At 41.0% G+C, this 27,482-nt stretch overlaps 1 protein-coding gene across 8 annotated transcripts in view; it reads right to left on the bottom strand.

The window, feature by feature from the left end:
• Nucleotides 1-26,258, bottom strand: part of FAM184A (family with sequence similarity 184 member A) — a 64,775-nt gene extending 38,517 nt beyond the window's left edge. For 6 of the 8 annotated variants that reach the window (XR_014155043.1, XM_081856138.1, XM_081856137.1 and 3 more), the window contains exons 1-2: nucleotides 25,237-26,258; nucleotides 4,472-5,326 (exon numbers count right to left, since the gene is read on the bottom strand). Coding sequence is in view for 7 of the 8 variants with exons in the window: in XM_081856138.1 (XP_081712264.1) it covers nucleotides 4,472-5,326; nucleotides 25,237-25,410 (1,029 nt within the window). In the remaining variant the exon portion in view is untranslated. The remainder of the gene's footprint in view (nucleotides 1-4,471; nucleotides 5,327-25,236) is intronic. The other 2 variants (XM_081856135.1, XM_081856136.1) reach the window with 2 other exon arrangements.
• Nucleotides 26,259-27,482: the final 1,224 nt, after the last annotated feature.

Here is a 27,482-nt window from a genome sequence, read left to right on the forward strand (position 1 = left end):
AAAGCTATGTTAGATGACAGTCATAGAAAACTGATAAGTGCTTAAAGTGCACAGAGACAGAAGACTGAAAATGCCATTGTACTAAATATTAATGACTGCATTATTTAGCACAATATATATCAAATTTGCAGGAAGAATGGCAAGAAGAACCACTTCTTAGTCTTCGGGGCTGGGGGAGGTAAGTAAATCAACATTTAAAACATGCATTTAGTCCCATGTGGAATAAAAGCAGGAGAATTGGCTAAGAACTGTCAATTGATAACTACGGTAATTAGAAAAAGATGTTCAAGAACTATTAGAGTTCATGACTACGCCACAGAAGTGAGATTTCAGTGAGGCAGTCTACATAAAATGAAAAGAAGAAAGCTAGAATACAAATTTAAGTTTTGAGGTAAGGATAGAAGAGGTTTTAGTAACTTTTAGTCACAAGCAGCAAAATCCACCAAAGTCCCATAATCCATTATTGGATACAAAATAGGTTAAATTGCAAAAAAGTTTATTATTAATATTATTCACTATGGTAAATTTACATACCACCCTTCACGCATGGATCTCAGAGTGGTTCACAAGATAAAAACACAACATTCATAATAAAAACAAGAACAAAACTAAAACAAAACAATAACTCCCCTCCCCCTATCCGCTTCTTAGTTACACTTCAAAATACAGTGGTACCTTGGTTTAAGAACAGCTTAGTTTATGAACAACTTGGATTAAGAACGCTGCAAACCCGGAAGTAGGTGTTTTGGTTTGTGAACTTTGCCTTGGAAGCAGAACATGTTTCGCTTCCTGTTGAGTTTGTTCTATTTGTAAATTGAGTTTCCCACTGTTATGGGAAAGCACACCTTGGTTTAAGAATGCTTTGGTTTAAGAACAAACTTCCGGAACGGATTAAGTTTGTAAACCAAGGTACCACTGTAACCATCCCATCCTAGGAGAGTAACTCTTTAGGCATGCATGTCTAGTTTATGTGCTCATCTGTTCAAAACAATGGAGAACCCAATAGAAGGGTAACAACCTTTTACCATGGAGGAAAGTGAGCATGTGACTGCAAGTTCACACACACAGTGCTAAACCATGTTTTTTCATAATATGTGACTAGGATACAGAGGATCAAAAGATATTTTCTGAGTTCACTCCATTGCAGCCCCCTATGTAGCATCTAAAAGCCACTCCTTTGGGTAAGGGCAATGCTCTTATAAAAGGTAAAGGTAAAGGACCCCTGGACAATTAAGTCCAGTCAAAGACGACTATGGGGTTGCGGTGCACATCTCGGTTAAGACCAAGGGAGCCGGAGTTTGTCCACAGACAGCTTTCTGGGTCATGTGGCCAGCATGACTAAACTACTTCTGGCGCAGTGGAACACTGTGATTGAAACCAGAGTGCACAGAAACGCCGTTTACCTTCCTTCTGCAGCAGTACCTATTTATCTACTTGCACTGTTGTGCTTTTGAACTGCTAGGTTGCCAGTAGCTGGGGCAGAGCAATGGGAGCTCACTCTGTTGCACGGATTTGAACCACTGACCTTCCGATCAGCAAGCACAAGTGGCTCAGTGGTTTAGACCACAGTGCCACCCTCTCCCTTTTGTTCTCTTACCATGGCAATGGCGCCTACCTGTGAGGTCCTGGAACTGAGTTCCAGTGAGTTCAAGCTGAGAAAAAAAAGTCCTGGGTTAGGGGACCCCCTAAAATGGTGTCCAAAGTGAAGCTAGTGGCTTCAAGCTAAGGCTGGGAAATTGGTGGGGTGGTATCCAGTGCTCCCATTCCAGAAGCGCAAGAGATGTGTGCTGGTTGAACAGAACTTTTTATCCCTCTTCTCCCCTGCACTTCCCAACCTCAAAATCAGCTTTGGAGGATTAGGAAACTCTCCAGAGAAGATTTGGGAAGCATGGGGTGGAGGAGGAGAAACATCAGCAGAACTCCACTGGCACTGCTTTGGATACAACCCCAAATTTGTTGCATCAATATAAGTGCCATCTGCTTGCCCAAGGGGTCCCTGGATCAAAGCCACCAATTTTAACTGTTAATTACTTCATATTGTCATTTGCTTTCACTGTTAGAAGAAAATCTACTGTAGTTTCACCTGGAAAAACTGTATCATAGTTTTGGATATAAACTTGAACCAATGCCAAATTTAAATGTTTCACCCTCTAAATCTACTGTAAGGTGAGGAAGGCAACATGTTTCTGCAGCTAGCACAGCAACAGGCCCTTCAGCAATCTAAAGTCCCAAAGGCATCAGGAAGGAATATCCATCCTCAAAAACCATCAATATGGTAAAGCAGAAAATAGAATGACTAGATCCTTTATATCAGGAATGGCCAACTATGCTCCTTTAGTAGGAATCATCCTGCTGTTTGCTTCAACCTGTCCCCATCTCAGCATCTGGTGGCCTGAGAGAGAGAGAGAGAAGCAGTACATGACTGAATATTAACAGAAGGGCACGTGAGGAATTTCTCTATTTAAGGTGGGGAGTGTTGGAAGTGCAGCTAACTCAGAAACAGAAGCTTTCATGGGAATTTTTTGCCTGGGTTATGCAACTTCCCAAGCAATCTAATGTGAAAGTAGGGTTACCCATGCCAAAACAAAATAAAAAAATTCCTTCCAGTAGCACCTTAAAGACCAACTGAGTTAGTTCTAGGTATGAGCTTTCGTGTGCATGCACACTTCTTCAGATACACTGAAACAGAAGTCACCGGACCTTTCTATATAGTGAGAAGGTGGGGAGGGGTATTACTCAGAAGGGTGGTGGGAATGGGTGATTGGCAGATAGCTGCGATGAGCCTGTTGACGACTCTTAACGACTGCAATAGGTCTGACAGGAAAAAGCAAGGGGTGAGAAGGTGAAAAATGGCTTTGTCATGTATAATGAGATAAGAATCCAATGTCTTTGTTCAAACCAGGTCTCTCCATAGTTTTAAGTTTGGTGATAAGTTGCAATTCAGCAGCTTCTCTTTCCAGTCTATTTCTGAAATTCCTTTGTAATAGAACAGCTACTTTGAGATCTTGTATAGAATGTCCTGGGAGATTGAAGTGTTCTCCTACTGGTTTGAACAAAGACATTGGATTCTTATCTCATTATACATGACAAAGCCATTTTTCACCTTCTCACCCCTTGCTTTTTCCTGTCAGACCTATTGCAGTCGTTAAGAGTCGTCAACAGGCTCATCGCAGCTATCTGCCAATCACCCATTCCCACCACCCTTCTGAGTAATACCCCTCCCCACCTTCTCACTATATAGAAAGGTCCGGTGACTTCTGTTTCAGTGTATCTGAAGAAGTGTGCATGCACACGAAAGCTCATACCTAGAACTAACTCAGTTGGTCTTTAAGGTGCTACTGGAAGGAATTTTTTTATTTTGTTTTGACCATGGCAGACCAACACGGCTACCTATCTGTAACCATGCCAAAACAGTTATGTGAAACTTTTAAAATAGCAGTACTGCATCCTTCTTGAGTGCTAAGTTGAGGGATTCCCAAGAGGCTTCTGCATTTAGGGTCATTATGAAGGCTAATATGCAGATATGTTCCATGCACTGCTTTTGGTTTGGGCAGTACTACTTCTCAGACAACTTACAAGGGAAATAGCAGTGCCCAAGTGAACAGCACCCCACAAGGCACTACTGAGACTCATCTTGAATGTCCTCACCTTTCACACTGAGAGGGCACCTGCCAATTTCAGCATGGGGGTATGAACCTTGCTCTGAAGGTGTCTGGATCTCAATGTTGTTTGGTAAGGAAGCGTCTGGTACAACATATGAAAGAAGTTGACGATCACAGCTTAAAACCTCACAAGTAAGTAACTCAAAATTATTTATATGTTTTGGATACAACCGTATCATCAATTAGCTTCACATCTTTTTCATTTATTTCAACTAAACTTGTGTGTAAGTAAATGAACAAAGTAGGTATTTTTATAAACACCTATCTTTGCACAACTTTTACAACCTAAATACCAAAAGCAGCAGAGTCAATATTAGTTTCCATATAGTAAGGGACAAAATCAACCAGAGTTTGACATTCCCCATCAGACTCAGATAAGAAAGCAAAGCAAAACGTTTTACCAGTTTGTCTGTTTGTTTGTTTGTTTGTTTGACAAAGAAACTACTTTTGTGTAGAAAGAAGTTAAAACTGTTAGCTAAACTTCATGCACACATAAATTATATCCTTGCATATTCAATATATGGAACACCCAGTAGAACACTCTATCCCTTAACTATACACAGAAGCATTGTAATGCTTTTCACTACGTGTAACCACTTTGTGTTGAGGAAAAGCCCAGCAACTGAGTCTTTGAGGTCCAGTATGCAATAAGTCATTTATCATGTATATAGGAAAGATGTGAAACAGCCAAGTGGTAGTGACAAAGACTTGAAACTTCACAATCAACATACAAATGGTGAACCATCATTACTTCTTACAGGTTACAATACTTTTGTTCTAAACAAATAATGTAACAATTCTCATCTCACCTGCACATTGTTTTCTGCTGTGTTGAGTGCTACTTGAAGTTTCTGACATTTTTCTCGTAGACCACCTGCTTCATCCTGTACCATCTGCAATTCAGTCTTAAGCTTTCCCAGGTTTTTTCGTAAAACAGATTCTTGGCTTTGAAACTCCTTTCTTAGTTCTATTTCCTTCTCTTTGCAGGTCTTCAGGCTTTCAGCCGTAAACAGCTGCGACCTTTTCATAGTATCAAGTTCATGCTCATAGAAAGATTGAGCTTTGCTGAGTTTACCTTCATAGTCCTCAATTAGCTTTTTTCTTTCCACTCTTAGCTCTTCAACTTTGGCATTCAGTTCTTCCACATCCCGCCTGTGTAATTCTTCTAACTTTTCCTGTCCCTTATTTAAAGTAGCATTCTGGTTCTGATGGGTCTTTACAAGTTCCTGGACCTCAAGTCTATGTGCAGCTCTTAGTTCTTCAAGAGCTGAACGTTTATCCTTTTCCAACTGTACTTGTAATTGTATAAAACTCCGCAACCTCTCCTCAAACTTCTTTCTAATTTCTTCTACTTCCCGTGACATAGTTACTACACGCTGAACATGCTGAGCTTCTGCACAAAGTTGCATATCCTCAACTCTGTCTTTATATGCTTCAAACTCAGTTAAAGCTTGATGCTTCATTTTTTTATGATCTTCCAATGACTCTTCTAAAACCTGGATTTTTCTTTTGAGATCCATTTCCTCAGAAACTTTACTCTTATACTGCAGAATCTTTTCTCTGGTTTCTGCAATAATTTGTTGGATTTCTTCTTCATGAGCATCTTTGAGGGCTTGAATAGCAGCCTCATGTTCATCATTCTTTGTGTTCAGAGCATATATTACCTGCACAAATACACATATAAAAGATTACTTCCTTACTCAGAAAAAAGAATTTCAAAATAATTTGACAGGACACTTTGTGGCATGGTACTGAATGCCACATGTCATTAAAAGTGATGTTTTATCGTGCTATTAAAATGACAGCAAGTACAAAGAATGCATTAATATTAAAGAATAAGTACATTAAGTTAGCAAAAGCAAAAAAGGCTTGACTTCTTTCTGTGATAAAGGTAAGCAGGAATTTTGAAACTAAACAATACCTATCAATTACATTTACAAATTTCATTATATGTCTTTGTTTAGCTAAAATATACACATATGGAACATCTCTCTTCCTCTGTGCCTACTTGTCCCTTAATATCAAGCAGAGACCCCTTCCTAGAGACCCCTTTTGGAAAGGGAGTGATGGGGACTCTGACCACAGCTTCTCAAGGGTGGCCAGAATCCTTTGGAGTCATCTAATCTGGGGCGCAGAGAAGTCTGGCTATTGGCCAATTTATGATGGACCAGTTATTGCCTCCTGGTTGCTGGGACTCTTGCAAAGAATGCTGGAATAAGTTGACCAAGATTGATCCTGTGTTCTCAGGCAAGAGTACATACTTATAATCACACCAAATAAATATGTTATTCCTTAAATCAGGGATTCCAAAACTTTCTACTCACAAGGCTCACTTGAGATGGTTGAAAATTACTAAGGCACTCCAGTCACAAAATGGTGGTGCAAAGAAAGAGCCTGTCACAAAATTGGGGGGGGGGGAGGCAAAGGAAAACACCTGGCATAATCCACTAGCAATCACTGGCATCCTTTTCTGCTGATATTCAATCTAGCTTTGAAAACTGCTAAATTCTTTGCCACAGCTTTTCCCTTGTAGCAAAGATTTACATAGGTCAGCTTTCCATATGCTGAGTACAGACATTTGCTCTGGAGATACTAGGACAGTCTCCCCATTTTAGGGCTTCTAAGTGGCCAGTGCTTTTTCTTTTTTCCTCTCCCCACCTCTGCATGTCCCTGAAATTATTTTTTACACATCTTCTGAAATATCTCTATTCACACTCAATTTGTGCCTATCCCCCCCCCCCAAAAAACAAACAAACCATGTTTCTTTCTTCCCTCCTCTTTCTAGATTTCTTAAACATGACTCCTGGACATTTTTCCTCAGAGGCCTTGTTCCTCTTTAACCAACAAACTTCTTTTCCATCCTAGCCACCTCTACCTAGCTTGCAAGGAGCTGCTGGTGCTAGCATGGGTCAAACCAAAACATTTGCCAAACACAACTAGGGAGCAGAGAAGGCAAGTAAGAGACACTCAACAGCACATGGCACTGAGATCCACCTGAAAATGGCTCAGGGTTTACTAGCGGGTCCCACTGATAGCACAATCCATCACAACACTTAAATATGCTTAAACACACCAATTTCAGTGGGCTTCAGTAAATCAACTATGGCCACCCAAGCCTGGTTTTGTGTTGATTTGTAACCAGTCCTGTTTCTAATATTCATCTAAAAGACAACTTTGGATAAAACTAAAATGCAACCCTACAGACATCATTTGCAACTGTGTGTGTGTGTGTGTTTAAAGGTATGTGAGGGTACCAACGAGGCTTTCTTCCTGCGGCTTGTAGATTTTGGCAGGAGAGAGGTCTTGGTCAAGACCATAGCAGAAGTGGAACCATTGTACCAAATGGTGTTACTCAGCTGTATAGAAGAAGTGCTTTTCAGTAGTTTTCCCTCCCCTCTGCAAACCCCTGAACCACCCATGCCAAATCTATTCTGGAGGGTCTTCCAACACACTAGAGTATATTTTGGGAGTGAGGGCTGTAGGGCAAGTGAACAAAAATTGCTTCCCTTATCTGAGTGACACCCCCCCAAAAAAAACATCCAAAGAGTTTAAACTTCCCCGTATGGGTAGGGTTGACATATTTCAAAAAGTTAAAGAAATGACACCTAAAAATTTGTTGAGCTTTTTATTAGAAACCCCCCAAAATTATTAAGCTTTTTTTACAAAAATGTGAAAATATCACAATTTTCAATTGACTTCCTACGATTCAGAACAAAGCACCACATTTTGGAAATTCCCCACGAACATCAATGCCACCTTTGAAATCCCAGTAATGGCAGCCCTATGCTAGGTTCCTAATAAAAATAGCCCTTACATGCCTATTTTTTTAACTGGCATATTTGAAAATGAGGTATTCAACATCATGTCTGATTTGCATTCAATAGATCTGTGTTCAATTGGAGTCCAAAAGAAAGATGGAGAGCCCTGAAGAGACTTGAGGTGCAGCAGGGCTTTGTTTACGCTGCTTAGCCTCCCTAACAGCTGATATGAGGGGTAGCACAGCAGCAGCAGCAGCTACTGACACTGCTTTTCCATTCACCCTACAGCCTCCTGCCAGCCCCCACAGCTTTAATTCTAGTTGTTGATATTTTGGAACACAGTATTTTCAGATTGGATTGAAGAAAAAGCGAAAGAGAGAACATTTAAAGGGTGCTCCCCACTTTACACAATTTCACTTATGTGTGCAGGGGGCCAGAACATAACCCCCACATAAGTGGCAAATGGCCTCTACATTAGTTTAAAAAATGCATTGTGTTGGACAAAAAGGAGTAAGAACAGTGCAAAGATTGCACCAGACAAGAATGGAAAAACTGTTCAGTTTGTGATCTACTCTGTATACCAGACTTTTAACATAGACAAAGATTGCTTTAATATGGTAAGAAACACAAACGCAGCTGGGCCACTCATGATGCAAGCCTCCCCCAAAGAGATATTAAGAACAATTTCATTTCTGATAGGCAACTTTTTTCCACCTCACTTCAGTTCTTACACATTAGCCCTGCAGGAAAGAAAATACTCCAAGTATTTTTTTTCTCAACCCTAACAAAAAGGAACGATAAAAGCATGCACTGTATAATTTAACAACCTTGAGTAGTCTAGCCATTACAAAAAAAAGAGAGAGTAATAAAATGGAAGACATTTCTTATCAGAGGCTGTGCTCCTCAATGCCCTTTCTTCATGAAATCCCTTGTTTATTTCAGAAGAACTGGCACATTTATTTAAATAATGCAGCTATTAATTTTTGAAAAACCTGACTCACAGCCTTTCCTTGGTAAGCCTACACTGTGCCTTCCCAAGTGTGGGAAGGGAGCCACCAAACACCAAGGTTGCAGAATGAGCCAGTGGCTTCAAGTTCCTAGCTTTCAGAACTGGGCCTGGAAGTAGTCCACAGTCCAACTCCTTACCAATACAGTGGTGCCTCGCAAGACGAAAAGAATCCGTTCCGCGATTCTCTTCGTCTAGCGGTTTTTTCGTCTTGCGAAGCAAGCCCATTGACGGCTTAGCGGATTAGTGCTATTAGCGGCTTTTAGCGGCTTTTAGCGGCTTATCGGCTTAGCGAATCAGCTGATAAGCGGCTTAGCGGCTTAGAAAAAGGGGGGGAGGGGAAAAAAACCGCAGGAACTCGCAAGACATTTTCGTCTTGCGAAGCAAGCCCATAGGGGAATTTGTTTTGCGAAGCACCTCCAAAACGGAAAACCCTTTCGTCTAGCGGGTTTTCCGTCTTGCGAGGCGTTCGTCTTGCGGGGCACCACTGTATACTTTAAGCTGGGTGAAACCTGAACAGGTAACTGCTTTGCCTTGCTACCCATCCTTTGAGGCATTAACCTTAGAGACTTAAAACTTAAGGGAAATGAGTGACCAAATACATACATCAGAGGTACCAATCCTCCAATTTCCCATGGCTGGCCGGTACAATGATAATCAGATTCATGGCTGACCATTGTCATGAAGATATACATTTCAATGCTACGGTGTAGGATGAAAAGTAGTATGTAAAGTTTAAACAAAGGAAGGAAATGTTGCTAGTGTATATAATTATAATGTATTTAATACTTCTAAATGGTTTTAATTTTGTGAACAACATTGGGAGGGGTTGCACTAGGCAGGATAAAAATTCACACATGAATCTAGACACAGACATAGCACAGTACTTGTACTATATTTTAATTGGTTTTAAGCTGTCCTGTTCATTTCATTGTAGCTTAATATTATTTGTATAAATTCATATTTTGCACATAAACTCACATGACTTTAGGTAGAATTACTATGTGCAACATTAGAAACTACTAGCAAAGGTTATCTACTCTTTTATTGGATTCATATCCCACTCTTTCCCAGGGGCTCAGAGCAACATAAGTTTCCCCAAATGCTACTACTTCTGCCCAAAGAGTTCACAACCTATAAAAGAAATTTACATTTACAAATCACACTACTTTAGATTTAGACTGTCATATGCCTTGGGATGAGTCTATACAAACTGGTTTAGATGTCTGAACATTTATTGCAGTCAAAAGCCTTAGGACTCTCTCCCGCCTTGTTTGGCAGAAAAACAATTTTTACTCCAGAGCAGATGGCATATTCTTGCATGATCAACTGTAGACGGACCATTATCTGCTGCTAGCAATCTCATCAACATGATGCTCTTTTCATCCTGACTAAATCCTTTGTGTTGTCCTGCCTATACAGTGGTACCTTGGGTTAAGAACTTAATTTGTTCTGGAGGTCTGTTCTTAACCTGAAACTGTTCTTAACCTGAAGCACCACTTTAGCTAATGGGGCCTCCCGCTGCTGCCGCACCGCCAGAGCACAATTTCTGTTCTTATCCTGAAGCAAAGTTCTTAACCAGAGGTACTATTTCTGGGTTAGCGGAGTCTGTAACCTGAAGCGTATGTAACCTGAGGTACCACTGTAACTGCTAGATCATACCAACCAGGATTTTTTTCAGCCAGAACTCAACGGAACTCAGTTCAGCCACCTCTCAGGCGGGCACCATTGCCATGCTAAGAGAATGAGGGAAGTGCTCACGGTGAGTTCTGGCACCTCTTTTTCTAGAAAAATAGCACTGATACCAACCATAGGGTAAGATGCTGAAGTGTACACGCAGCTATGCCTCAACAGCATACCAAAATATTTACCATAGTGCTACTTTTTATTTATTAAATTTCTATCTGGCATTTTATCTGCTGCTTTGCATGACATCTTCAGGAGAAGAAAAGACTAAGGAGACAATTCAGAATGGAATCCCTAAGATGGTTGAATGGTATCTTGTACGCCTCCTTCCAGCAACTCCTGCAGCCAAGCTAAAGTTTTGCTCTGCTTTCCTTTGGTCCATATCAGTGAGGCAAAGAGAAGGATTTTGTCATCTGGTCAGCCCAGAACCTCCAAACACACTACCCAGGCAAAAACAATGTGGGAGGCAGCAGTTACAAGTTACCAGTCTCTGCAGCAACAGCAGGTGCTGTGATTCTCCAGCAATTTGACTTCACCCCCAGAGGAACACTCCATTGTCTCTTGACACAGACAGATGCCAATAACAAATCCTGCCTTTCCTCCAAAAAAGTGCAGGGTGGCAAATATGTCCATACTATAAATACAATTAAATCTTCTTTAAAAATTTAAAATTGTGTTGCGTTAGTACTGGAGTACCATAGCCTTGTCAAGACTACACCATGCACCATGGTATTCTACAGCTCTTGTAGCCTAGCTTTGGATAGACCTTCATGTAGGTCCAAGCCCCAACAGCCTGAATACAGGAATCACTTGGGAATCTGGCTCCTCTACACAGAGATTTGAGGCATTTATCACTGGTAATACTGACTACAGTACTGTTCATGCAGGATTCTTGTGCTCAGAGAGCAATAAAATAGCAGCTAGAACATGACTTCATTATGTGGTACAGAGGCTCCATACTTTGTGTAACACACTGTTACCGGAAAAATCCAAGGGCTCCCTTGGACAAAACAAAGACACCAACCAGGATAACTTGGAGCAAAACAGCAGCCTGTAGGCTTGGCCTTTATTGAACTGTTGCAACAGGGTGTTCCCCTCACTTGCAGGAGAGAGGAAAGACACAGAAAAATGGTGTGCAAGACCTTATAAAAACTTTTGAAATTCCCATCCTCTAGGTCAAGCCCACCCCCAGAAACATCATGCATACATTACAGAAAGGAGGGGTTGAGGGAGGAGTTGCGGTGGTAACCTGAGTGTCCTGTCACCTGGCTGGTTCCCTCCCCCCCCCATGAGTCATTTTCTGAAGACAAAAGGTAGTCGCAGTTTCCTGCCCCCTGAGGGAAGATCTGATCATTGTCCTTTGTTCCAGTCCATGCTGAATCCCATATGGAAGTTCTTTGTGATCTTGATTGTCTTCTGTCTAGGACCATCAGGGTTGGCATAGCAACTGGGCAGGGCTCCTGTGGATGTGCTGGGATGATGAAGGGATTATGGTGCCCTGTATCAAACCTTCCCCATTTTGTAGTCTTTCCTTCATGGAGTAAAATAAAAGTGGAACAGTGCAAATCCGATGTATGGTTGATTTTTCTATGAATTTATAACAGAAGCGTGGCATATGTAGTGTGTGACACACACACACACACACACACAGAGAGAGAGAGAGAGAGAGAGACCTACAACACACTCTGGTATCTACGTAACTTGTGATATAGAACAGATGCAGTTGTATTTTCATTTCCACTATTTTCAGTCATTTGCAATTCAAATCCACAGAGAATGCTACATTCTTGATAAAAAGATTACAACCCTACATGAAAATTTTTGCAGCTACTGAAATAATAAATGGAATGACAGACAACCACAGAGCTCACTCTATTTAACCTTTGATACAACAAGCTACTGAACAAAAGATTTTTTTTATTCCCTGTGCCTTTTCAAAGTATGCATTGTGTTAGATCTTATTTTTTCAAAATGCCATATAACACATATTCTGTAGCTGCAGGGTATGCCATCCATTCCTCTTAGCCAATACAAAAATTATACACTTGCATTACCAATGCTTTAGTGTAGTTATTAAAATACTTCCTTTTCTATCACATAGAAACGCATGTACAAGTGTTATCTGCAATACCTATTCATATCTACTCTAGTCATGAAGAAATCTTAACCTGCACAACATTTCATGTTTTTTCTTTTCTTTTTTAGAGCCCTCAGTCAGAAGGCATGCTTGGCAAATCACACTAAGACAAACTTTGGCTTATTGAGACTCTGTAGCTCCTAAAGAGGAGTTTGCAGTCTCTTTGCTCCACCTTTTGCCACTTCTCTAAGCCAGTGTTTGGCTTAGATTTAGAATGTTATCCAAACCTGAACTGATGCTTAAGCTATCTCTTCACTAACCACAAGCTACAGAGGTTGACATAATTAGAGTATGGCAGGAAAAACCCTAGGGAGGAGCAAAGTTTTCTTAGCATGTTGTGCAAGCCAGTCCATTGTTTTAACTGTTATTTGAAAATAATTACCTTTCAGTTTTAAGAAACCAAAATAGTGCAGCACCAGAAAAATTTAATGTCACCATACACAGTAAATAAATTTATGCACTAGCTCTTCAATATGAAATCTAAAAAAGACTAGGTACTGTTAAAAGCGATATCCAAAATACAAGATGCTAACAAAGTTGAGCTATTCTTCTTGAAGGAGAATTTCAAGAGGTGGATTCAGTTACATTAAAAAAACCAATGACTAACCCCTGATTTTTCATGTTAATCACTCCCCCACCCTTGAATCTCAGATTTACAAACAAAACTGCTATATTCTTCCCAACAATGAAGGGGGTGTATACAGAAATAATCAACTTTACACAGCCTGGAACTAGTAATATACAGGAGTGTACAGAACAGGTTACTTTATCCTTCTCTTACAGCCAATCTTCCCTATGGTATCTCCCTCTAACAATAGACATAAAATGTTCCCTCAGTACTTTCTATATCACCCTTCTTCACATCTTATTTAAAAGTACAATTTCTTCAACAAAATTAATGTAGAAATTTGTCCAATTCCATAGCATATGTTATGCCAAAGATTTGTGTTATTTTCTCCATCCAAAGTATTCTGGAAGCTCCAAAGCTCTGGAGTTCAAATAAAACATACTGATATTTCAAGGGGGGGGGGAGGAATATAGGGGTAGCAGGTAAGATGACAAATTTGTGTAGTTCATTTTCAGCACTTTTGCCTTCCAGTCAGGGATTCTGAATGTTTTGCATATATGCATGGCTTTTTGTTTGTTTTAAAACCTTTGGTCAAAGTAAATAGGTCTCTGAACTGTTACTTTTATGTAGTACTTGCTCAGATAGTTTAAAAGAGGTCTGTAAAAGCGCTTTAGGTGTCACAGTCAGTTCTGCTTATATCATACTTCTTTCCAATCCAGTCTTCACCTCAGGCTCAGCTTTAAGTTTGAAGGATATATACCAAGACAAGATGGGGGAGTGTACAAGGAATTTTTTTAGCCGCTTAAAAGTATCTGTCATGCAAGGTACATACAAATAGTATGTATCAATGAACATGTGTGTCATTTCATATTTGTTATTCACAAAACACATTATTGGGTATTTCTTAATCTTTTTTCAGTAATGGCTTCAAAGCATCATATATTAACACAATCAGTCCTGTCTTTATAATTGCCATAGGCAATTTCCACTTGGAAGACATGGTTTGCAATGGAAAAAAAGTAGATAGACATTAGGACCAGGTTGACACACGTCTGTGTAAACAATTTTCCAGTATATGGATGTGAGTTTATGAAATAGATGCTGCAGAACGATAGCTAGCAGCCATTTTGGAAAATATACTTCTGCTAATCTGCTCAGTGTTTTTTCCATTCCAAACCATGTCATGCAAGTAAAATTGCTGTAATTACTTTCCTGTTGAAGTCTATTAAAAGGAAAGAAATGTATGTTGTGAGTTAAGGCATTGAATATACTGAACTTTCTAGTCTTGCATTCCTTGTTAAAAGCAAATCACAACTTTGATCATCTGGAGAAGTACTGCTAGTTGCCCAACATTTTACAGAGGTCTAATAGGCCTCCAGGGAAGCGGGTGGCACTTTGGGTTAAACCACAGAGCGTAGGACTTGTTGATCAGAAGGTCGGTGGTTTGAATCCCCGCGATGGGGTGAGCTCCCGTTGCTTAGTCCCTGCTCCTGCCAACCTAGCAGTTCAAAAGCATGTCAAAGTGCAAGTGGATAAATAGTTATTGCTCTGGCAGGAAGGTAAATGGTGTTTTCGTGTGCTGCTCTGGTTCGCCAGAAGTGGCTTAGTCATGCTGGCCACATGACCCAGAAGCTGTATGCCGGCTCCCTCGGCCAATAAAGCGAGATGAGCACCGCAACCCCAGAGTCGGTCACGACCGGACCTAATAGTCAGGGGTCCCTTTACCTTTAATAGGCCTCCACTAGAAATTGGGCATTTAGTGTTACTGATCTCAGGCTATGGAACATTGTTCTATCAAGAGATTTTGCAGGCACTCTCATTTTTCATTGCCATGTGTCCCTTGAAGAACTTTTATATAGACAGGCCTATACCGCTGTTTGAATTAATTGGTCAGCCAGTCATTTTTATCTGTTTTGTACTTTTTTAAATGGTGTTTTATATTTTATTGTATATATTGCTGTACGCCCATGTTATATTGTAAGAACTGACAATATAAAGCACTTCTTTAAACAAACTTTTAAAATTGCAAGCTAAAAGGTCATGTTGATAAATTAACTCAGTGTCTAAAAACTGAGCAAATGATGTAAAAAACTTATAGAAGTGTGGCTTCAATATGCTTGGGCGAAAGTTTCAAGGCAAATAACTTAATCTAAGAATTTGCACTTGTGCTTGGAGGCATTTACCCAATTACAGTGGTACCTCGGGTTACATACGCTTTAGGTTACAGACTCTGCTAACCCAGAAATAGTACCTCGGATTAAGAACTTTGCTTCAGGATGAGAACAGAAATCATGCTCTGGCGGCACAGCAGCAGCGGGAGGTCCCATTCTCTAAAGTGGTGCTTCAGGTTAAGAACAGTTTCAGGTTAAGAACGGACCTCTGGAACGAATTAAGTACTTAACCTGAGGTACCACTGTATGTGCTGTTAGCTTTACAACTGGTGTTTGCCATGGTATGTTACTGAATATGTACAGATTCTGTATGTATGTTGATATACCAAGATCACATTTTCATATTGGGTGGCATTCAACTAAGTTTTACATAGACCCTCTGAAATAAAGGGGCATAATTTAGTAATGTTCATTAATTTTAATCAGTCTACTCTTGAGTAACACTTAGTTGAATACCCACTGCTTCTAAAGTCTTTTTCATTGCTAAGTATTGCTTTTTCATTGCTAAGTATTTAATTGCTAAGAATATTTTAAATAAAATCTGATTCTAATCAGAGTGGAGAAATTTAGAGAAGCTCATACACTCAGGCAACAGGCTTATACTCATGATTGCCTTTGTGCTGCACCAAAGAATGCTGACTTTTAGGGGATGATTTTATGGGATGGGGGCTGCAACTGGAAAGGGGGTGTAATAAAGCCCCCTAGTGAGCATGGAAAACATCACACACCTTGGGATTCTGGCTGTTTGAGTGCTGTTATTCCTAGTATTTTAAAACATCACTTATGTTCAAGTATGCATGCTCAGAACCACAGCTTAAGGAAGACTGAGTGAGCAGTGGATTCTATAGTCTCACAGAATAGGTTTTCCTGGCTCCACTCTCCTCTACAAATTACTACTAGAAGGGGGTTAATGGCCCTGCAGGAAAGGTGTGGGTATAGCAGGAGCTGCAGCAGAATGGGAAAATTGGAAGAATTTTGTTGGGTGGGGGACTGCCTTATACAAGCGGCTTTTCCACTCACTTAAGATATTTCTTGATCCAAAGCTAAGTATCTTTCATTTGGATTGTAAAGACATTCAGCAAACAGCTCATCTTAATGTCTGATCTTGTCACATCAAAGTCGCATTTTGTGTTTCTTAGTGATATTTATAAATGAATGCTAAGGTTATCTACTCAGTTGCATTGAAAAAATGCAACTTATCATGGTATTACAGACAAAAGTAGCAGGCAGATAATCATAAAATGTAATTACTTTGTTAATTAGTATGTTACTGAGCAGCATTCAAGACAGGAACTAAAAATAAACTCGCATTCAACTTCAAGCTATAATAGTATTGGAGCAGCTACTAGAACAATGTTAGCCAGCTGTTACCTTGAGTAAGAAGAGAGATATGACAAAAATCAGATTATAATATTAAAATTTTCATATTGAATTCCAGTTATCTATGCCACCCCTGTGACACAAAATAAAAGCATAGCTAGACAGGTAGACCATGACTAGAGGAGATGATGCCACGTTCGGGGCTCATGCTTATTGTTTTAAGAGATGGTAGGAAATAAAACAGTGGCAAAGGCTGCAGTGAATTTTTCTCTTTAAATAAACTGTTGCTGTCATCAGTACCTAAACAATTAGGATATAACTTTTTCATCCACTGAGTTAGAAAATCTGACCAACAACAAAACTGAGACTTCAATTACACTATGCCTACCAAACTGATGATGTACATTCAACAGTCTTCTTTTGTTTGGATTTCCCCCCCTTGCAAAATGGTAGGAGAAAATGTCAATTAATATAATTTTTATTGTTCCACGTAGCAAGAAAACATATTTGGGGAGGTTTAAATATATAGGATACTTAATTCCCAACATTTATTTTAGCAAGAAGATAACATGATTGCTTTGGGTTTCACACTATTTGATAATAAACACTATTTAGACTTTCCAACATAGAATATTAGAAAAACTGTGGGGTGAAATGGAACATAAAGCATCATTACTAATAAACAAAAAGTAAAACTTGCAGCAGTATAAAGAAGACTAAACTGTATGAAGGATGTCTACAGATTATATACTTCCACAATTCATTTTCAAATGATTTTTGTGAATGCTCAATCTGCTAGGATGACAATCCAGAATATTTGGCTCAAATTGCTTTTTAAAAGATTTCCAGAGTGTTGAGGTGTAATGCCAACATGTCAGGGCTTTCAAAAGACTTGTTTTGTGTAAATGTAAAACTTGCAAAGTGACTGAGGCTGCTATCCTACGTGAGAATCAGCCCCATTTAACTCAGTGGGACTTACTTCTGGGTGCACATATAAAGATTTGTGCTATAAAGTAGGTGAAAAGGTAAGAAGAGGAATCTGAAACTTCCAAACCTATATTGAAGGTTTTCCAACAGCTCAGTAAATTCTGGCCCAGTTCAGTAAGATGATCCATAGCATTTTGTGACAGCTAAAGCTTTGTAGTCCCATTGGTGACTGGACTTTGGATCTGGTGTAAATTTACTCCAGCTTAATTTACAACACTTTGCTTTATGCCCCTTTCTTGTGCATAAGGATTGCTCCCTTAGCCAATATCCCTGACAATCAGTCGGTTTACTCTGAGCAGGACTGACAGCACTGGTTTAATTTTTTTATACATCTCAATAAATACTATTCTGCCTCCCAGATCACAATGTTGTGAGTCCCTTTCTCACCCATCATATCATCATATGTAACATAATTTATAAATTATTCCCTTGCTAACTTCCCAAATCCATTCCCCCCTCTATTCCTCTTTTTATATGTCAATTTCAGTTTCTCATTTAAAAAAAAAAAAATCTCAAGGATCATCAGGATTATAGTTGAGATTTTTCCTACTGTACAAATTTTTGTATAGGATTTTGCCTAATATACTATTTTTGCAAATAATTTTTCCAGATATAATGCATGTTCCTATGCTATTTTTGGAATTACAGTGGTACCTTGGGTTACAAACACTTCAGGTTACAGAGTCCGCTAAGCCAGAAGTAGTACCTTGGGTTAAGAACTTTACCTCAGGATGAGAACAGAAATTGTGCAGCAGCAGGAGGCCCCATTAGCTAAAGTGGTACCTCAGGTTAAGAACGGTTTCAGGCTAAGAACGGACCTCCGGAACGAATTAAGTTCGTAACCAGAGGTACCACTGTACAGTGGTGCCTCGCAAGACGAAATTAATTGGTTCTGCGAGTTTTTTCATCTTGCGATTTTTTCGTCTTGCGAAGCACGGACTTTGGAAAAGCTTCAAAAATCACCAAAGTCTTCAAAAACCTCAAAAAAGGCTACCACACCGCGTGCTATGAGTTGCTCCTCAAAGTGAATGCACGGTTTTAAGAAAAAAGAAACAAACTTGCAAGACAAAGGAAACAAACTTGCAAGACGTTTTCATCTTGCGAAGCAAGCCCATAGGGAAATCCGTCTTGCAAAGCAACTCAAAAAACGAAAAACTCTTTTGTTTTGCGAGTTTTTCGTCTTACGAGGCATTCGTCTTGCGAGGTACCACTGTATATGCATTTATATGCACACTTCACCCTAGAATATGCATCCCTAGCTGTAACCAAGGTTTGTTCTTAATTTATTATTTGTGGTTTGTCTGGGGGAGAAAAGACAAAACTGGGTTTGGTTGAAATGCTAAGCCTTACTATGGCTTAGCCCAACAATTAGTAAAGCAGTAGGGCTGTGGGAGGAGCACTGTAGCGTCAATCTTTCCTCCAGAAACAGGCACATTTGCTCATTTGCGCTAAGCCACTGGAACCCTGTGAATCATACTGTCCCCTTGCTAGCACATGTATAAATGAATACGGAACAAAAGATGTGTGCCTCAAACTAAGTTCTGGGCCATTACAAATCCAGGGTAGTGTTCTCTTATGAGACTCCATGGCATGATGTGTGACCAAACACCTTAAAAAATGAACATAAAAAGTTCCATTTGTTCACATATTTCTGGAAGGTTTTTGAGCATTGAAGCCATCTATGATGTAAGGATTTTATTTTTTTATTTTTTGCGGGCGGAGACATATCTTAGGGAAACTCTCTGACCCAAATCCTACCATTGTTTGAGGATATAAGCATCCATATGATTACAATAGATATTCAACCACAGCACAGAAGTAGATAAATTCAAGGAAGCTTCTCTCACACGGCTTTGTTTTGTATTTATCTTCTTAGCATAGAAACAAAGTTTTGGCTTCCAGAATGCTTGATTACTAAAAGAAGCTGACCCAAGAAAATGCATGCTCATTAAAATTCTGCATATATACAACTGTGCAGAATACTAATTGGCTTGACTCGGAGAAACTTGTACAAGAGGACAGTACATGTAAGGAGTATGGTACTTAGATTGACATACTGTAAGTACTTGCATTTGCATTAGGTTGGTAATAACCAGTTTGGAATAGAGACCAGTTGCTGACACTTCATCGCTGTTGTACCCATTTAACTGTGATCACCAGCTTGCTAATGCAGCAATGAAGCCAACATGCACAGGATTTCTTTGTAAATTACATGCAGAAGGATTCTACATGGATTTTCACAAATGAAAATTAGGCAGATGGACCTGTGTGCATGCCATATGCAACGTGGAAGCAGAAGACACTGACTGCGGAGGCATAGATGGTTCACACAAACCATAGTCTAGACCTATGTGGATGAGCCTCCATGAATCAAATGAAACATTTAGCTTGAACATTCCACACTCCCATCTCCCATGCAGACAGCAGAATAACATCCACATAAGTTTTTGCTTTTAAAGAAGTTTGGCTTAGCATTATGTACAATGAAGTGATCCTGGTTTAAAACAATGATTCGTTAACAAGGCAAATTTATGATCCATTGTTTGAAGCTGACACAGCAGAGCGTATTTTGAGCCAGGATTCCTGGTTGATTAAACACATTTCATCAAGCTCCTTATGCTGAAAGATATATTGACAGAAGTAGCAATGGACCATCAGGCCTGGCCTTATGAGCCATGAGGTTCAGATATGGATGGGGGCAGTGGATTGTACCCCCGTTCACCCTCTGTCTGCCTGACTAGCAGACTACCACTGTCACTGCTCACACCCAGCCATCCACCACTGTTGCCACCTCCTCCTACCTGCCCAGCACTAACTTGGCAGCATAGTCCTTTCCTCACTCTGAAGAAAAAGTTACTTCTAAAAAGTAAATCTGGCACTGTTGTATCAAAACAGCAGCACCTCAAGGTGCTATGTGACCTTGCTCATAATACCTCACTTTGAGAAAGGGCACTTTCCTCAGAGTGAGAAATTGAGAACTTATACCATAGGAGTGAGCAAGTAGCAGATGAGACAAACCAGTGAGGAAGAAAAGGTGACATGGTCCACCCAACTCTGGCAGTGCAATGTTTTGCATCAGCCCTGAGAACTGAAGATAATTCCTGTCTTCAGAGTTTCACTGACTTTAAAACTCCTCCTCAAAACTAATTTGTACAAACTGCAGATTAAAGAATCTGGAACATATGCTATTTGCTGATCTGCTGAAGAACTCTGATTTACAAAGACACGTGTACATATAGTCCAGTAACCATTACAAAAGTTAAACAATGCTATGCTGTATTAGAGCATAATCAGCAGCAAACTGTAGGATTTCATGTATCCATTGTTAGTGATATGCAGAGCAGACCCACAGAAATATCAACAAACTTTACTAACTTTAGTCCATGCATTTCAATGTGTCTTCTACTCTGAGTGTGACTTAGTTGGATAAAACCTATGCTTTCCATCTTCTCAGACCTGACGAAAGATCCTACTATTACACAAAGGTAGTCGGTCTCCAAGACGTCATACCCTTTTTGCATTGTTATTACAGACAAATGCAATTATTTTGAAATTTTACTTTGGGTGAACTGTCTACACTCATTGAAGCCTAACTACTACAGACAAAAAGAAAGGAGCTCTATCATAAGCATTTTCACATAGACAAGTCTGTCAGTCTGAAATGTTTGTTACAGTCCAGGCAAGTTGCCAGCATTTCCACTCCAATACATTAATTGGTAAAAGGAACAAAGATTCATTCTACAACAAGGAGTGTTTATTTCCCTTCCTCTCTCAAGACAGACATGAAACACTACACAAACCTGAAGAAACTTTATGCATGTATTTGAAGTTAACATATTTGGGAACACATCCATTACATTTAAAGCACAAGATACCTTTTATTCACGTATCCCTGGTACAGCAATAGTTGACATTAGTTATTCCATTCGTTATTCAAGCTTTTATGGGTAATTCATATGTCACAGAGGTGGTGGGGCAAATGAGGTTCATATACCGGATTAGGCTGCTTGCAGAACAAGAGGTAATTCTGCTCTCCCCAGGGAGGTTCCTAATTCTCATTTATTGCCCATCCAACTGCAGCTCCCCACCCAACCCACAGCATCCCATGCTGTTCCTCAGGATCCATTGATTCCCATGAGCATCCATGAGGGTATGGTTTTGTAGCAAGCAGATAAGCCCATTCCAAAAGTAAAAATCAAGTCACAATATGTAGGATCCAACCAACTGTGAATAAAGCTCAGCCCATTTTCTGGCTGTTTGCACACGGTTATTGTACTTATATGTGTATATATAAATACAGTTATATATTTATTGTAAATCACTTTGATATCCTTCAGATATTAAGCAGTCTATAATTCGATACAATAAATAAATATATAAATAAAGCTGAGGACTACTACCTAGCTAAGTTGAAGCTTTGAAGGAACAAAAACTCAAAAGTAGTGAAATGTTCAATGGGGAAGAAGCAAGAGGACACAACATCCCACGCATAATTAACATTTTATTGTGGCGTCTCACTCAGTCCTTCTATTTTCAGTTAAATCATCTGAATGCCATCACATCTGCAGCTAAAACCATACAAAAGGAAGGCATGAGCAGACCTAGTAACACAAAAATTGTTACTAACACACACAAAAGGCAGAGAACCCCCAAAAAAGTCAAATGAGGACTGAACATGTTCAGTACACACAGAATGCTGAATGTGGGATGGGGGGAGGACCCGAATAAGGTATACTGAACAAAAGCAGTATGCAACATTTTGTTGTAGCTCTAACTTGTCTACACTGCATTTAGCAAAGAAGAAAGGCACTTCCTACAGAGCCCAAGTACAGTCATACCTCGAGTTGAAGTAGCTTTGGGTTAAGCGTTTTCGGGTTGTGCTCCGCGGCAACCCGGAAGTAACAGAGCGTGTTACTTCCGGGTTTCACCGCTTGCACAGATGCTCAAAATGACGTCACACGCATGCGTGGAAACGGCGAATCACACCTGTGCAGGTTTGCTTCAGGATGCGAACGGGATCCGTTCTGGAGCTGTGGGTATATGGAATAGTTACCTGTGGGTATATGGAATAGTTATTTTGTATAGAGTTACAGCAAAAAGGTACAATGGTACCTCTGGATGCGAACGGGATCCGTTCTGGAGCCCCGTTCGCATCCAGAGGTACCATTGTACCTTTTTGCTGTAACTCTATACAAAATAACTATTCCATATACCCACAGGTCACATCAGACTCCCCTTTGTGACACACAGTCTGTATATTGTGCATTTTTAGTAACTTAGAACATCCAAGTTTCCTCAAATGGCATGGAGATGAAGTTACAAGGTTAGTGGCCTCCTATACACTTTATTGTATTTTAACACAAGAGCCTGCTGTATCATACAAAGGTTCATCATATCCAACATCCCACAGTGGCCAACCATGCGTCTCAGGGAAATACAGAAAGAGGTTTGGAGCACATAGGTCTCTCCTACTGTTGTTCCATAGCAACTGCTATTCTGAGGCATATTACTTCCAAATTTGAATGTTTAATATTGTCACTGACAGACCTATCCTCCATTACACTTCTCCAATCTAAATCAATGGAGGTTAAAGTCAGACTGTTAACAAGTAACTTGTCTTCAAAGCATTTTTGTCATGAGCAAGTTTTCTGCTCTCATCTGAGACCCCTTTCTTCTTATGAGTACTGCTCTAATGTTCTTATTTTGTGATGTTTTAAATTATGTACATTGTAGGTAAGATTCAACTAACTGGTCCCGCTAGTGGAAGCCTGTGTAAGGACTTCTGCTAATGCAGTGGGGCTTCCCTCTGCTCTCTCATGCACTTCAAACTGGCTCTGGGAGTTTAGGAGAACCCCCAGCATAGCACACAGAGGGAGGAGAGGAAAGATCTTTCCGTTGGGCAAACGATAATGTTTGTGTTGAAAAAGGCTGGAAAAGTATGATATTGAATTTCTCCTGCATTTTTTATCTTTGTAAGCCAATTCAAGATGTATAAAAAGCAAGATATACATTAAAAATACATACAAATATAAAGAGACTCCAAAGCGACCAACTCTCATTGGAATTAATATAAGCATTTGTTACATTAACATAAAATATTTTCTTTCACATATACATGAAACTTAACATACCCCTTTTAGTACAGATATTATTATTACTCTAAATTACCATACGTCTCCCACTTTTTCAAAACACAATTGCCCAACACCACCAAATCATCCACAGATTTATTAGCATAAAACAAACTTGCCACAATGTTTTGAACAAAAAGTACAGCACTACAACTGTATACATTTACATAGGCTGATAAACATACACCTTAATTCATCCCCAAATCTACCAGTTTAGGCTGGATAGCCTGAGCCTTCTTTTTCCTTGGGATAAAGTTTTGCACTTCATTAAATAGCCATCCTTAAATAAGGTTAAAGAACACTGTTCCTGGCTTTAGAGTACTGTACAAAGAAATATCTATATCTTTGTTTTTCTTTCCCAAACTTACTACGCTTCCATGCTAAAGGTTTATAGGCACTGACCTTACATTACATTATTCCAGGAAGCAAGCTCTAGTACATCAAACATGGGCAAGCAGAAAAAGCTGGTGGAACTATGCAGAAACTCTCCCAAATAGAGCATTTACAGGGATGTAGAGGGGATGAATCAGCTCGGAATCACATTACAGCATCAGATCTGCTTCCAACCTGGAGCACCAGCTCCAGAGTAGGACTGTGGACCCATTTTGTATGCCAGTCAACTTGAGCAGGAAAGGTGTGGATGGCCAACATATTTTTGTAAGATATTTACTAAAATATGCCAGAAAAGTGCACAAGAACAAGAAGTCTGGAATTCTGGTTTTCTCACCAGTTGTATCTCACATGCCAATGCTATAGTACATTACTTGGATCTTCTAAAGAGGCCCTGCTCTGGAATCCATCTAAAAGGCAGACAATTTTAGCCTCCACCAGGAGCCCTGTCTTTTTTGTAGCAGCCCTGATACTATGTAACTCTCCTAAGAAAAGTTAATTAGCATCCTCTCTGCTGGCTTTCTGAAGGGAGGTAAACACTTTTAGTTTCAGTTCGCCCTTGAGATCTAATAATTGCTATGTTCACAGTTTTTTGCTGTACAATACTGCTACTTTTCTTTTTTGTTGGATCTTTCTTTTGTATTTCGTTATGCTTTACCTTTTGTAAACTGCTATGAGGAATGAAAAGCTTAAAATTAAACAGGTAGGCTTTAAGAAAGTTGACAACAATCTAAATCACCATTAAAATTATTCTAGAGTGATTCATTATGTGGAATTATTATGCAAAAAGAATTATACAATAGGAGCTAAAAAAAACTTACTACTTGCATAAATGAAAGCATCAATATTAAAGAGAGCTATAACAAGACAGCAATTTAAACACATGAGATGATACGTAACTGGATTCCAAACATAAGACAAAACATGCAGCCTGAGCCTATGCATGTTTACTCATAAGTAAATCCTACTGTGTTCAACAGGGTTGACTAGCAAGTGACTGTGCATAGGATTGTAGCCCTTGTTCCACACAAATGCTACCCTATGAACAGATGCAACTTTTATGCTTAAAGAGGGACAATGATAAATATTAGTATTGCTATTAGAACGGTTCTTCTATTAAGTGGATATAGAGAAATAAGTGCAACACTAGACACAACCTTATCACCTATCAAGGTACTCTCTGCAATAACTGACACAACAGCTATTGTAAAATTAATGCAGCCCTCTCTTATAAGAAATTTTGTCAGATTTAAGCACAACTGAGACTTTACTCTCTCCAATGCAGGCTTGTAAACACACTTTTTAAGGTTCAGAAAAATTATAATTAAAAAAAAATGGGAGCAAGAAAAGAACAAACAAATGCTCTACCAAATTGGGAGGGGGGGGAGAGATGCTTAGAGGATGGAGGGCTCCCTCCTACCTTGGTGAGCTGCGCTATTTTCTTGCTCATTTTGAGATGGAGATCCTGATTATATTCCATGCCGAGCTGGGAGGAGGCGGCCGAAGAAGAAGTGGAGGTGGTGAATTTTCCAGCGCTCCCCGAGGAGCTGCCGCTGTAGTAGTGCTGCTGCCAGCTCATCCCTGGTGTCGCCATCTTCCACAGCAAAGAAACCCTGCCAACCGCTCTGCCAAGCGCCGGGAGGAGAAGGGCGAGGGTGACACGAAAATAGGGGTGGGGGAGGAGGGGGGTTGTTGAGGTTGCAGGCGGAGGAAAAAGACAAGGATAGAGATGGAAAGCAGCTAATGCTGGTGGCAAACAGGACGGCGGGGGGTGAGGGGGGAAAGGCGAGGGGGGGCAGGTCAAACTACCTCTTCACCTCCCCCCCTCCAGTCCCCGCTGCTACCTCCTCTCACTCACAGCGTCTCCCCTCGTCCCCCTCCCGGCCTTATTTGCCACTCTGGCTCCTTCTGCACCATTTTCCTTCGTGGGGAGGGGAGGCGGGTGAGGGACCCAGACTCCCCGCTCCTTGCCCTTCAGTTCAGGTGAGGGAGGAAAGGATGGGGCGGTCGGGGAAGGATCTCCTGAGGTAACCACAAGCCGCCCCCTGCGGGCTCCTCAGAGATTCCTGCTGCCGTTTCCTTTTTAAACCTCCCCCCTGGGGCAACGGATAAACGAGCGAGGACGGGGGGGGGGGGAGCGCGCGTCTCGTGCTCTCCGTCCCCGTCTCCCCCTCACAGCGGCGCCTTTCCTCCTCCCGTTCTGGGAGCGGCGCTCCCCGCGGGACCCTTCCCCGGGTCCCGCGAGGGAAGGGGGAACCCGAGCGCAGCGCCCCCCGCCGTTTCTCTCGCACGGGGGGGGGCTCCTCTTCCCCTCCCGGAGCTCGCCTCGAAGACAAGCGGGCAAAGCCCCCCGCCCGCCCCCCTCCAAGCGAGCGACGCCGACTGTTGCTACCGAAGCCGACGCTGCCCGCTCGGCGCTCTTTGGCCACAAGAGGCCAACGCTCCGTTACCAGGGTCTCGGAGAACTGTTTACGCCGCGCGCGTGGCGTCATTTCCGCCGTCCATCCTTCTCTCCCCCCCCCCCCGCGCGCCCGCCGCCGTCAGTTCCCGCCCCTTTCAGTACCTCGGAAAGGGACTTAATTTTAAGTTGCGCACGCGCAGATGCGCTCTCCAGGGTGGTTAGTTAAAACCTTTACCGCGGGCGCGCTAAGAGGGAGGCGCGAGAGAGCGCCGTGTGCTGTTAAGACCCACGAGAAGCGGCTCTGAGGACACAGCTCTATAATAAGCATTGCTCTCCCGCGCTGGCGTCACGAGCGCGGGCTGCAGCCACGGCCAGGGCGGCCCTAAGGAGCAGGTTGGGTGGCGGTTGCTGGGTTGCTTCCCGCCATAGTGATCCTTCGTTGGGAACGATTGCAAATCACCTCTCCCTCTCTCCGAAACAAACACATCTGCTCAGAACTCCAGAGATTCTTCTGAAATTATAGTGTACATATGCACTTATGATAGCGAAATAAGAACATAAGGAGAGTCTGCTGGATCAGGCCAGTTGTCAACATCAGATCCAACATCCTGTTGTCACAGCGGCTGGACAGTTTCCTGTAGATACACGAGCCAACTCCTAGGGGCCGAGGTCCCTCCCTCCCAATAAAATATATGAGCTCCCCCCCCCCAAGTTAATGGGCATCACCATTCAAATGGTGTGTGTGCACAACGTCTTGCGATCCATTATGTGAGGCTCCCGCAATTTTTTATTCAAGTTGGCACCCCTGTCTGTGGGAAACAAGCAAGCCGGATTCAAGCACAAGAGCTCTTTCTCCTCCTGTGGTTTCCAGAAACTGGAGGCAGAGCATAGCCATCATGGCTAGGAACCATCTCTTCCATGAATTTGTCTAATGCTCTTTTAAAGCCATCCAAGTTGGTAGCCATTAGTGCCTCCTGTGGGAGTGAGTTCCATAGTTTAATTATGTGCTGTGTTGAAAAATCTCGCAACACTCAGCTTCATTGGATGTCTATGAGTTCTAGTGTTATGAGAGAGGGAGGGGGAAAATCTCTATCCACTTTCTCCATACTGTGCATAATTTTATAAGCTATCATGTCACATCTTACTTGCCTTTTTCTAAATTAAAAAAGTCTCAAACATTGCAGCCTTTCTTTATAGGGGAGTTGCTCCATCCCCTTGATCATATTGGTTGCCCCTTTCTGAACCTTTTCCAACTCTGTAATATC

Source organism: Podarcis erhardii (genome assembly GCF_964252035.2).
Source record: "Podarcis erhardii genome assembly, chromosome: 3".
NCBI lineage: Eukaryota > Metazoa > Chordata > Lepidosauria > Squamata > Lacertidae > Podarcis > Podarcis erhardii.